Genomic DNA, 12893 nt, shown 5'->3' with positions numbered 1-12893 from the left:
GGAAGTGCAGACACAATTGCCCGCAGTTGTTATAACAAAGACAATACCCCTAGAATCAATTAGCACACAATGAGATGGTATTCAAGTCTAATTGAAACATGACCTGTTGCTGCAAACTGATGTGCCTGTGTGTATGTGCCTGTATCACTATGGGCCAAAATGGCCTCATCCCATTGGCATAGTTCAATAACCTCAATTAAACAATCATAGTGCAAATTTCGACATCAAATTTCAGAGTATGAGTTTTTGTACCCAAATTTTCAAAGGTCATTCAAAGAATGTGCAAATGTATTTGGGTTAAAGAACTGTGCCTTGATAGATGAGCATGTTATGGATCCTAGTGTAGATCACTGCACTTCATAACCTTCACGTTGGTTCTCATATACATACATCACAAAAAGTAAGACAATAACTCAAAAACATATCTTTTACACATTAAATTTAAAAACTGAAATAACAAAAAGAACATCATTTTAGTCCTGCAGATTTTGATACCTCATTTGTCTTAGGCAATAGAAATAAATTAGTTCCATTTTTGATCGGCCATCGATGCTTGGTCGATCCTTGTTATTTACGAAATCAATTAATATACTATTGTTAAATTGTGATAAAATAGTAATGTGTGCCTGCAGTGATATTGACCAATATACATTTAGCATTAATTCTGATTAGTTAGTTAATAGTTCCTTAATAACAGGCATTGAAGCAGCATCAACGGTCGATCCAAAGATCGAACAAATTTGTTTCTGGTGCTATGTAGCTCAAACATATACAGCCATGGCAACTCATTGAATGAAAAATGCATTTTCAAAAGTTGCAATAAAAAGCTTCAAGTCGGTGTACCATTCTCTATATGACTGGCCAAGGATGCCCCACAGTGATGACCAGCCACTCTAGCAACAAAGGCCACATTATCAATAGGTTTTATAATTGTCACTTTTGAATCTGCATCCTCTTCATTCAAAGGGTCACCATGGTAACATGTTTTGGACTATTGAGACAAATGCTTCATCAAAATTTGCGGAACAAAACTGACTTTCTTTTTGCTATTTCAATTTTAATATTTGATGCATACAGTTTAAGTTATTATCTTGTAATAAAGGGGGTAATTACTTATTGGAATATGTTTATATATGTCTTTATGCAATAAGCATTTTGAACTCCTCAAATTGTATTTCAGGACATGTGACCTACAGACGCAGTCCTTTCAGAGAAGTATCTATATAGTATTGAGGAAAACTGCACACAAAGTTTTAACGAAGTTTTCACTGATTGAAGGTCGTTATATTGCGCCAAAGGGTAGATTCCCATGATCTAATTATACCTACCCTAGGTAGGTAGAACACAACTTTCCTCTCACAACAATCAATTAACGAATTCTTGGTACAACTTTTCCATTAAGGGGCTTGTAGTTTAGATTGATTTTTTTTTGCAACAATTTATATTGGGCCAAAACAAAAGAGGTTTGTCGCAGAAGAGAAGCTTTGCATGTTTTGGTGGGTTTTTCTTCTCTTTTTTTCAGTCATCAGAAAAATTAAAAGAAATTAAACTTACTGTGATTTGACCATTATATCGGCTATCTAGCAGCGGCCTCGGCTCCGGCCTCTCATAAAACTTGGCCTTGGGTATTGGACGTTGAATAATTCTAGGTAGACTTAAAGCTCGCGAGTGCTTCAGGCTGGTCCTGCGTACATTGGACTCGAGAGCTGCATAAAAATATAAATCAAAAAAAGAAATAGTTTTCAGTTAGTAGATTTACAACTTGGAGGCTTCTCTCATGTCAGCTCACAAGAGCTTCAGGCTGGACCATCGTACATTGAACTTGAGCTGTGCACAAAAAAACGGAAAAAACAAAGAAAAACAACTAGTTTTCGGTTAGTAGATTTACAACTAGAGGCTTCTTTCATATTAGTTTGTGAGTGCTTCAGGCTGGTCCTGCGTACATTAGACTTGAAAGCTGCACACACATAACCGAGAAAGAAATAGTTTTCGGTTAGTAGATTTACAAGTTGGAGGCTTCTTCCATGTCAGTCAGCAGGTGCAGAAATGCCTGAAGCTGACTGGAACATTTAGATTTACAACTATGTTCCAACTATAGTGAAAAATGTTAATTGGTGTCAGTGGTGTATAATACCTTCAGCCGAAATGTGAATTACTGTCTTCAGATGATTCAGAAAAATTACCAAAAATATAACCAAATTTGGAAGACAAAATGGGTGTCGGACAGTAGACGTTGTACAAATACTTCTGGCAGATATCATAACTTATGAATCTTCTTCAGAAGAAAGCAAAAATACAGATTAAGGTATGTTCAAAATATACCTTAATTTGGCAAGAAAATCATCCCATTGAGTTAACTCAACAACTTGTTAATTACTTTCTTCAGAAGATAGCAAAAAAAATCCAAAATAACAAATGATCAGCAATCATAACCAATTTTGTGAGAGAATAATCCAACTTGGTTAACAATTTGATAACTAATATCTTCAGAAGATAACATTAAAATACCCAATTTAAAGGAAAACTGCAAAACATGTCACCCAATTTGACAAGAAAATCATCCAGTTGATTTAACTCAACAAATTAGAAGATAGCAAAAAATACCACATTTAATGCGAAATTACAAAACATCATGGTAAGGAAATCATCTGGTTAGGTATACTCAAGCATTTGTTAATGCTATCTTCAGAAGATAGTAAAATATCATATTTAAAGGAAAATTATGAAACATTTCAGCAAATTTGGCAAACTCAACAACATGATAACCAATATCTTCAGAAGATAGCAAAAAAAAACCCCAGATTTAAAGCACAATTACAAAACATCCATGGCAAGAAAATCATCTTGTATGGTGAACTTAACAACTTGTTCATTACTGTCTTCAGATAGCAAAAAATTCCAGAATAAGGAACACTTAGGCAACGAAAAAAGAAAACCCTGTTCTATGGGCCCGACCGACCCAGATTTTGAACAAATTGGGGGGAAAAATTTCCTGTACAAATGAATGCCGACCCAAATTTCGTAAATTTCAGGAACACATTTTTTTTGTCTTTTCTCAAATTGCAAATTATTTACAGATTTTGGTGATTTTTTTGGGTCATTTCCAAAAAGAAAAAAGAAAAAAAAAAGCCGACCGACCGACCCTAGTTGAAAGGTCCGTCAGCCCGTAGAACAGGGTTTCTTTTTTTCGGCGCCTTATCAACAATCTAACCAAATTTAGTAAAAAAATGATCCAATTGAGTTGACTCAACAACTTGACAAACAGTGTCTTCAAAAAAAAGTAAATACCAAGTTTTTAAGGAAAATTACAAAACATCTCACCAAATTTTGCAATGAAAACATGCAATTGATTTAACCCAACAACTTGATAACTAATATCTTCAGAAGGTAGCAAAAAATAATAGATTTAAGGAAAAATAAGAAATATAGCGGCAAGAAAATCATCTGATTTGGATAACTCAACAACTTGTTCATTACTGTCTTCAGAAGATAGCAGAAAATAAAAGAAAAAGTAACTAGAGCGGTTCTCGGGTTGCGCGGTTTTCGGCATACGCGGTTGGTGTGTAAGGTTGTTGGGTGATGGTATGGTAGTGGTTGTGTTTAAATGTGAGTTTCTTTTCAGAACCCTGTATGGGCGAAGCCCGGATGGTGGATGGGGAGTGTGGGGGGATTAAAGAAGGAAATAATATGGCAATGTAATAGGCCGCTTTAGCTGTGTAATGTTTATGTTTTACAAGATGCCCAGAGCACGGGTTGGGATATGGAAAATCCTCTCGTGGTGTCGAGTTCACAACAGGTGTTGGTATTGCTTTACCAAAACAACCCCAGCCGTGTGTTGGAAGATTTTGTATGTTTAGACAGTTTTCTAGCAATGTTGACTGTACCCACCAAGTTTCATGCCCATACGACAGATGTTAGTAATTTGACCTCAGATGACCCATGAGTGACCTTGGATTACCCCCAAAATGACCTTCCAAAAATTGACTCTTAATGTTGACTGTACTCACCAAATTTCATGCTGTTATGGCAGTTTTTAATTTGACCTCAGATGACCCCTGGGTGACCTCGGATGACACCGAAATGACCTTCCAATAACTTGACTCTAAATGTTGAATATACCCCACCAAGTTTCGTGCCCATATAACAGTTTTAGTAATTTGACCTCAGATGCCCCGGGGTGACCTCGGATGACCCCGAAATGACCTTCCAAAAATTGACTCTAAGTGTTGACTATGCCCACCAAGTTTCGTGCCCATATGACAGTTTTTAGTAATTTGACCTCAGATGAACTCTGTGTGACCTTGGATGGAAGGGGAAATGGGAAGGAACAGGGAGGGAAGCTATGATTTCCTTTCTCCATGCTCAAAATTAAATGTTGAAAGTGTTCATTTTGCGTTAGAAAGGGTGTGACCGAGTTATAGCGTATTAAAACAGACGTTAACAAACAAAAACAAAATTCCCTAAATTGTTATGCCAAAATAAAAAAATTCATCTTGTAAATTTTTGGCTCTATGTAAAGTTTGGAAGGATTTTTGTTTCTCAAAAAAAAAGAAAATCTGGTGTCATAATGAATCAAAAGATGTATGTTTTATACAGTAAATGAAGTAAAAATTATGATGAGCAGTGATTATGCCATCTAATCTAATCTTAATATTTCGTCTTTTGTCAAATTGTCAAAAGTATGTGATAGCCGATTTATTGCTCAACCGCACCAAGTATTTAGTTTTGTTTAGTTGTGTCGTTAAAATACCCAAACAATTAAGTTTCCGACGATACAGTTCTTTCAGGGACACCCTGTATATAGCATGTTTGTACTACAGTATCGATTTTATTGAAGGTCACTGGTAAACAAACACTTGATAGTCTGTGCCTCGGGCCAGACTGTATGTGGCTATCACGATGTTTGTTCGGATCGCCCGACATAAATTGGATGTGTAGAAGACTAGGTCTGTGCAAACAAATGAGCGTTTCCAAAAAGCAACACAAAAGCAAACAAAAAATACACCCATTGCCCGCTATTTACTGCACGAAATGAACGACTCTAATCAGGTACCGCACGAAATGAACGACTCTAATCAGCTGCGGCAATTCCACAATCATGCACAATGGTGCATAGGCCTATCTTATACACGTATTCTTATTCGTGCATTTGACGGACTTGGGTGTTTTTGTTTTTGTTAAATATCTCCTCTCCTGAACACATATTATTATAGAAAATCTATCTACTTCTTCCTTCGCTTACATACTATATACCCTGCAACTTTCAATCTACACAGTCGTTAGATAACCCCTTAAACGTGCGAACAAATATTGCAAAACAAAATTAAAGTATGGCTCTCCGCCTATGGCTCCGCCCATACAAAAAGTATCCACATATTACATAAACTAAATTTGGTAAGAAAATCATCCAATTGGGTTAACTCAACAACTTGACAACTAATGTTATCTGAAGATAGGGAAAAAAATACCAGATTTAAGAAAACATCTGAGTAAATTTGGTAAGAAAATCATTCAATTGGGTTAGCTCAATGCTTAACAAAGTATATTTCTGCTGTTAAATGGGTTATCAATAAAGTGTCTCCAATTTTTTAACAGACTTTGAATCCAACAGAAATAAGCTGATGCGATAAAGCTTGATGATAGGGGTATCATCCATAATACATTCTGACTTATTAAATTGATACACTTAAGCGCTACATTTCTGCTGGAAAACAAATCGAAATTGAATCGGTAGCGTCTGAGATATGAATAGTTAAAGCAATACCAAAGGAATCTGTTTGCTTGTTTTACTGTATAGTTGAATTTTTTGCGAGATTTAATTTTAAAATGACCACTTTTGCAATACTGTAAATATGGAATCAAGTTCTGATAGCATGCATGTCCCCTGGAAAAAAAACCCCACAATGCTGATAGAAAGACATGAATTTATTGTCAATTCATATTAAAGCGCTTCCAATGTAAATGAAGAGAATGCATTTTCTTCTTCTTACATTGTATTTTGGGAGCAACCTTTTTTAAAAATCTTCTTGATATTTTTAGATTTAAGACTGCCGATTCAAATTTGTGCCCCTTCTTTATCTCGATAAGCTAGCTACACCGCTGCTCTATCACAGTACTAATCCTAAGTTGACGTAACTATTCTGATATATGGATCTGTGGAAAGGTCAATGTTTAAATCCACTCCTATATCAATCCATTTTTCTGCATTATGTTCTGTGTCACCAGTTATTTTGTCATATGAATTCAACAGTAAAAATTTCTTCAACAAAATGCAAAAGCTCCCATGTGAAAAATGTGCACATTGACCTGCGCAGTAAAGATCATAAACATTGATGTGACGTACTACTGATGGTTTTGGGACTTATCGAAATGGACTAAACAATAAATTTGTGTTAAGTTAATTTAAAGACCACTTTGCCATGATAGTAAATATATTGTACAAATTATAAAAAAAACCAATAAAGGAATAACACAAGTGCCGTGTCTATCATTTAAAACATGACTTTAAATGACATTATAATTGGTTATTTATCCATTAGTATTTAGTAGACCCACAAAAATATTTGTAGCAATAATAATGACCGCCGATGACGTCTATTGAAGTGGAGGGCCAATTTCATTAACAAGAAATCGGGTAAGAACAGTATTAATAGTAGTGTAGTCTATGGTCATTTAAATTTGTGAAACAAGTACTTTTGAAGGTTTGTAATGAAAAGCAAAAATCGGCAAAATTGCTTTTTTGTAACATGGAATGTAACACGGGATTTGATGTTAGTAAACTGGTAAACTTTTTTTTTAAAGTTAGTTGAATGCATATAGGTATAATATATTGTACTTTTGTTTCATTTGTCAGACGAACTGGTAATCAATAATAGTAATGATATCTGAAGCAAAAGTCAAGAAAAGTGTTATATGTGCTCTAAGCAGAACTTAAAGTTAGCTGAATGCATATATTGGTATAATATATTGTACTTTTGTTTCATTTGTCAGACGAACTGGTAATCAATAATAGTAATGATATCTGAAGCAAAAGTCAAGAAAAGTGTTATATGTGCTCTAAGCAGAACTTAAAGTTAGCTGAATGCATATATTGGTATAATATATTGTACTTTTGTTTCATTTGTCAGACAAACTGGTTATCAACAATAGTAATGATATCTGAAGCAAAAGTCAAGAAAAGTGTTATATGTGCTCTAAGCAGAACTTAAAGTTAGCTGAATGCATATATTGGTATAATATATTGTACTTTTGTTTCATTTGTCAGACAAACTGGTTATCAACAATAGTAATGATATCTGAAGCAAAAGTCAAGAAAAGTGTTATATGTGCTCTAAGCAGAACTTAAAGTTAGCTGAATGCATATATTGGTATAATATATTGTACTTTTGTTTCATTTGTCAGACGAACTGGTAATCAATAATAGTAATGATATCTGAAGCAAAAGTCAAGAAAAGTGTTATATGTGCTCAAAGCAGAACTAAAGTTAGCTGAATGCATATATTGGTATAATATATTGTACTTTTGTTTCATTTGTCAGACAAACTGGTAATCAATAACAGTAATGATATCTGAAGCAAAAGTCAAGAAAAGTGTTATATGTGCTCTAAGCAGTGTTCGAATTTAGAGGGGAAAAGGAGGTTGTCTGACAGCTGACCTGGTCCAGTTTTTGTTTGCCCCATATTTGTTACTTACCCATAACATTCAACATACTTCTTATAAATTTGCTGTACATTGTATGCATGTAAAATCAGCTGTCTTTTGGCCAAAGGTTTTCCACCAACCAAGGTTTTTTTTTGTTGCATTATGCTTATTTTATGGGATTCTTTTGCCCCCAATATTACAGATTTAGCAACGCATATGAAAACAACAAAATGAATGGAATATCAAGGCTCAATGCCACATTTTTATTGGCAAAGGCAAAATGTTCTTTTTTTACTAACAAATTGCATATAGTCAAGGTTCTCATTCCAGTTAGCTCCTTTTGGTTGTGTATAGCAAACAGACACATGCTTTAGTTTGAACACTTGCTATAATTGAAGAAGGACATTACATATAGGAGCCATAGTATTCTGATTTGGCTTTAAGTATGTTTTTCATTCTACTCGCATGATGAATTTTATTGAACATTATTAGGTTAAGCCTATTATTGATGTCCTCACATTTGGGCTGAAATAACAAATATAACCTCACTAATTCATTTGATAATGATGATAAATGATCACGACTGAATAAACCAAAACTAGTACTTACAAAAATATCAGATAATTCATTTCAGTTGCAAAAGTGCAATTTTTGCACCACATTTATTTTCACATTTTTCTTGCTCCAAGCAACTACCATGAAAATAACAACCCACAAATATATTCCTTGTGTATAGTTCTATGTATGGAAGTATAGAATCATCATGAATTTAATAACACATGAAACAATTTCAAATTGGAAAAGCGTACAAAAATACATGCACAAAATTTGTCACTTTTACAGTTAGCTATAGTTTAAATAAGCACTATTTCATGCAAATGGTCACCTAGTACCTCAGAATAAATTCATCTGAACACCTCACTGCCCCCCCTTCTACTTGAAAGATGTATTTGCACGGGGTGATCATACATTTTGCCTACCTTCAATAATTTTCATCTCATTTTCAGGTATAGAACTTCTTCTTCTCTCTCCACATGGTTTGTTTATAGCTGGTTTGGTAGATTTGAACCGTACATCACCTATAGTAAAAAAAACACACACAGAATAAATTAATCCATTACTTAAAAATGCAGGACAATGAACATTTTAAGTTTGTTAGTAACTATACCATTCAGCAAATTACTTCAGCGGTGTTCGTCTGCTCTGTCTGATTACCGTGTAAAAAGAACTAGGTCACACATTGCTACACAGCTTGACCAGCGAATGAGGTACCGATGTGATGATGACGTGATTCAATTAGCCAATCAGAACCACACTTTCGTATATGCCATAAACTACGCCAAATTGGCAGACCGCTGAAGTTCTCTGCTGAAAACTATAATGCATATGAAATGATTACAATCATGTGACATGATCTTATCTAATCAGACTGAACTTGGTGATAATGAAATTAAGATATAGGCAATAATAATAAGGAATAAAAATGGAAAATTACCATATGAAAAGTTGATAACTTTGCAACCAAGCATACCAGAGATCGAGGGGATTTCAACATGAGTACAATAGCATAGGTACTGAGCAAGTTAAAGATGGTATGTCACATATCATAGCATGTAGGATTAATAGCCCAAAATACATACATGTACATATAGGCCTACATAAAAGAAGATGAAACAGCCTGTGATCACAGATCCTCTCCAGGATCTGCGCTGTGATACAATACTTGCAAATAATAACCTTTACCCCAGCAACACATGCAGCAGGTAAATCCTCATTCATTAACTTGGATCTGTCATCGCTTGTTGATTTGCTTGCCGCTGCTTGCTCGCTGACTCTCTCGCTCTCACTCAATATTCCATTGTTATCTCACACAATCCCCTTGGTTGCTCACACGCACGCTTACTTGATGCTCGCACTCACGCCTGCTTACTCACTTACACACTCCTTGCTCGCTCACTCACTCAATTATAACACAAATGTATCTACTGTAACTCCATGAGAGCTACCTGCCGATTGGCCAAAATGAATATTGTGTCCAATGTTTAACTAATCAAGGATAGTATTAATAAGATCATCTGCAAATGCAAGTTTCACCATAAATAGTTTAAAGCCTAGTCATAATTGGCAATTGAAACAAGCATTTCAAGTTATCAACCAATCAGAAATGCTGTTAGATGACAGTATTTCACCTGGTGCTATCAACAGGTGTCCCGGTGGCATCTTTCACTGCTATCTCCGGTATTCTACTCCAATGTATGAGCTAATACACCGTACATGGGTTGGTTCTCCTCACATAACAAGTCCACAGATTACCACACAAGTTTTCAACTATCAGTATAGCATTTGGAGCGTAATACATGAACTATCACCAGTATCAGTACAAAAGTGAGCATCGGACAGGATTTTGTTACGCCAGATTGCTGGAAATGACCTCGCAGAGTGTGTCACACAAAAACAAAGGCTATAGACATGATAGTAGTTTCCTATCAATAATATTATACTTTTTTCCTATTTTATATTTTATGTTAAGGATGAATTTTGCATTCCATCAAGCTTAATGTTTTCATGAACTACTCAAATCTGAATGCAAACACACATACAATATAAACCATTTGTGTAATATATGTAACCAATTTCAAAATAAACTCCATGAAAATTAGTGCAGAGCAAAAATAGACTACCAAGTTGGAGGTGAATGATTCAAATCGCCGCAGTTTTACATAGATAGGGCGAATGACAATGAAAGACAATGAAATGACAGGAACTGGTTGGTTCCAACAATCAACATTGATAACCAATAACACCAGGGTCATTCAAATCAGCTCTACTCTCAGAGCATTGGACTATTCTAGTTGAAATCCATACACCCCTGCAGAATCTTCCACACAGGGAGTGTGAATTTTAATGGGGTTTTCTGAATGGGAAATCTGAACTCCGTTGTGTGGAAGATTAAGGTCATGTCTTCCACAGGGTGTGTATGGATTTTAACTGCAATAGTGTGCACCGCCCTCAACCATAATCCTACAGCTAACCATAATTGAATACCTGAGTGGAAGAAGGGCCCAACTCCATCAAAACTGTTTTTGAGATATTAAAAAAACCCTTAATATTTGGAAGTTTTATAGACAGAATGTTTTCATCTTCAGGGGACATTTAATACATGAACATACAATAGTACAAACATTCGAAATTATATATGATGTTTCCATGGCAACGGTACAGGTCTTAATACTGAGCTGGAGTTGGGCCCTTCTTCCACTAATATACTGCAAGTGCCAGTTCCATGTTCCACAGGCACAACTTTTTGAATGACCCTCAAAACACTTTGTTCACTCCATACAAGAGTACAGGAAGCCCTTATGGTGTTGTCTAGTAAGTAAGTAGGTTTTATCATGTTGATTGCATTTTTGAGGCATTCTTCTCAAACCTATCCAGGACTGATTCCCAGAACAAAGGAAATATGCTGTAAATGAGTGCATTATAAAGTGAATGACCATGAGCAAACTCGTTCAGCACATGTGAAGTTTTAAGTTGAACATTGTATCTCCTTTGATTTGCTGAGCTAAAGAGTATTATGTGACACTACCTGGTCCATTGAGGCCAAAGGTGGCACATTTGAAATTGAGATAAAGGCAAAAAATATGGAGTAAAAAAAACCAATAAAATACATAAGAAAACAAACATCACAAACTTCACAACTTAATAACCAAGAATGCTAGACCCTTGGTGTTTTTAGTAAATGATGGCCTGTTTGTATTTTTAAAGGTAATTATAATAGTAACTCAATTTTCAAATATGCCTTCTTTGGCCTCCATGGACCAGATCATGTCACATATCAGACTGACCTACAAATACTGTATGCCAATGAATGAATTAACCACAGGCCAGACCATTTCCACTCATTATTCAAAGAAACATATTTTGGCCTAGATATTCCATATGGATGGCGAGAAAAAGAAAAGCTTCTCACAAATGAAAAAAAAACTCACGTTTTGATGAGAGAAGAGAGGGGATGCTATAAAACAAGTGTATCCATTTATAGAACATCCTTTTTCTGACAATTCCCAGGGACAATTCTCTGTAATAGCACAGATATTGGATTGACACATTTAATACAAAGCATACTCATGGACAGGAACTGATCAAAGATGATTACAGCTATTAACATTGTAATATTAAAGGCCTATTCAGTGATCCCAGCCAAAGTGTGACAAACTAGAATTTTGCGGTTCTCGACCTGCACGGTTCTCGACGCACAGCGTCGGCCGCAATGCCTCCACCTTGACGCCCATCCTTTTAACTGGTGCAATTTCACTTGGCCCCAAAATGACCTTCACATTACTTGCCTCATTAAGGTGGCCATTCCCACCAAATTTCATGAACCTATTATAAATTGGGCAGTTTGGCGAAATTGTAAGGCTAAAAACTTTTACGGTCTACATTATTCCGGGAAACAAATTTTTGAGATGCGAAGAATATGGTTGTCCGCACCCCAATAAAACGTCAACTTTTGTTTTTGTTTACGTTAAGTGGGTCAAATTATGTTAATTAGTTTCAAAAAGCACTGAAAGGGCCTTTTGGACTAAAATAAGGTTGCCATATTTTTCACTCGCATACTACTTATTTGTCTCATACTCCGGTCGCTGCATCAACTCAGGGACACCTCCAGACATACCTCCATATTTATTATTTGTCAAGCTCACAATGTCAATTGTGTACTCAAAAGGGTCAATGTCCTTTTCGGAGATCAAGACTGTCCTTATTTTATGTTGGAGTGCATGTGCCACTGTTACAAATGTAATTCCAATAAATGGCCATTCTTAAGGGGGTGCTACACCCCTGGCCAATTTTGTGCCTATTTTTTGCATTTTTCTCAAAAATTATAGCACATTGGTGGCAAGTAAGATATGTATATTATAGGGGCAAGGACTACAACTACTGTACTGAAAATTCAGCAACTCAAAGCAAGTAGTTATTGATTTATTGATCAAATATTGGGTTTCCCTTATTTTTGACTGTAACTCCACAACTGTTGTCTGTGCTGAAATAAAATTTCTAGTGCAATAGTTGTAGTCCTTGCCCTATAATATACGTGATCTTACTTGTCCCCAATGCGCTATAATTTTTGAGAAAATGCAAAAATAGGCACAAATTGGGCAGGGGTGTAGTACCCTAAATAATGACAATGATATTGGTCTGCACTGGAGTGAGTGGTCATCAGTTATATGCCCATCAATTTAGTCATCAATAGA

At 35.5% G+C, this 12893-nt stretch overlaps 1 protein-coding gene across 1 annotated transcript in view; it reads right to left on the bottom strand.

Moving 5' to 3' along the window:
- The window catches only part of LOC140166269 (uncharacterized), a 299796-nt gene that overhangs the window by 43284 nt on the left and 243619 nt on the right, over nt 1–12893 (bottom strand). Inside the window, exons 3-4 of the mRNA XM_072189677.1 lie at nt 8622–8720; nt 1555–1706 (exon numbers count right to left, since the gene is read on the bottom strand). Coding sequence (XP_072045778.1) covers nt 1555–1706; nt 8622–8720 — 251 coding nt within the window. The remainder of the gene's footprint in view (nt 1–1554; nt 1707–8621; nt 8721–12893) is intronic.

Source organism: Amphiura filiformis, chromosome 12, assembly GCF_039555335.1.
Source record: "Amphiura filiformis chromosome 12, Afil_fr2py, whole genome shotgun sequence".
NCBI lineage: Eukaryota > Metazoa > Echinodermata > Ophiuroidea > Amphilepidida > Amphiuridae > Amphiura > Amphiura filiformis.
Note: the sequence above shows the minus strand (reverse complement) of the source record. Positions and strands in the feature narration are given on the sequence as shown.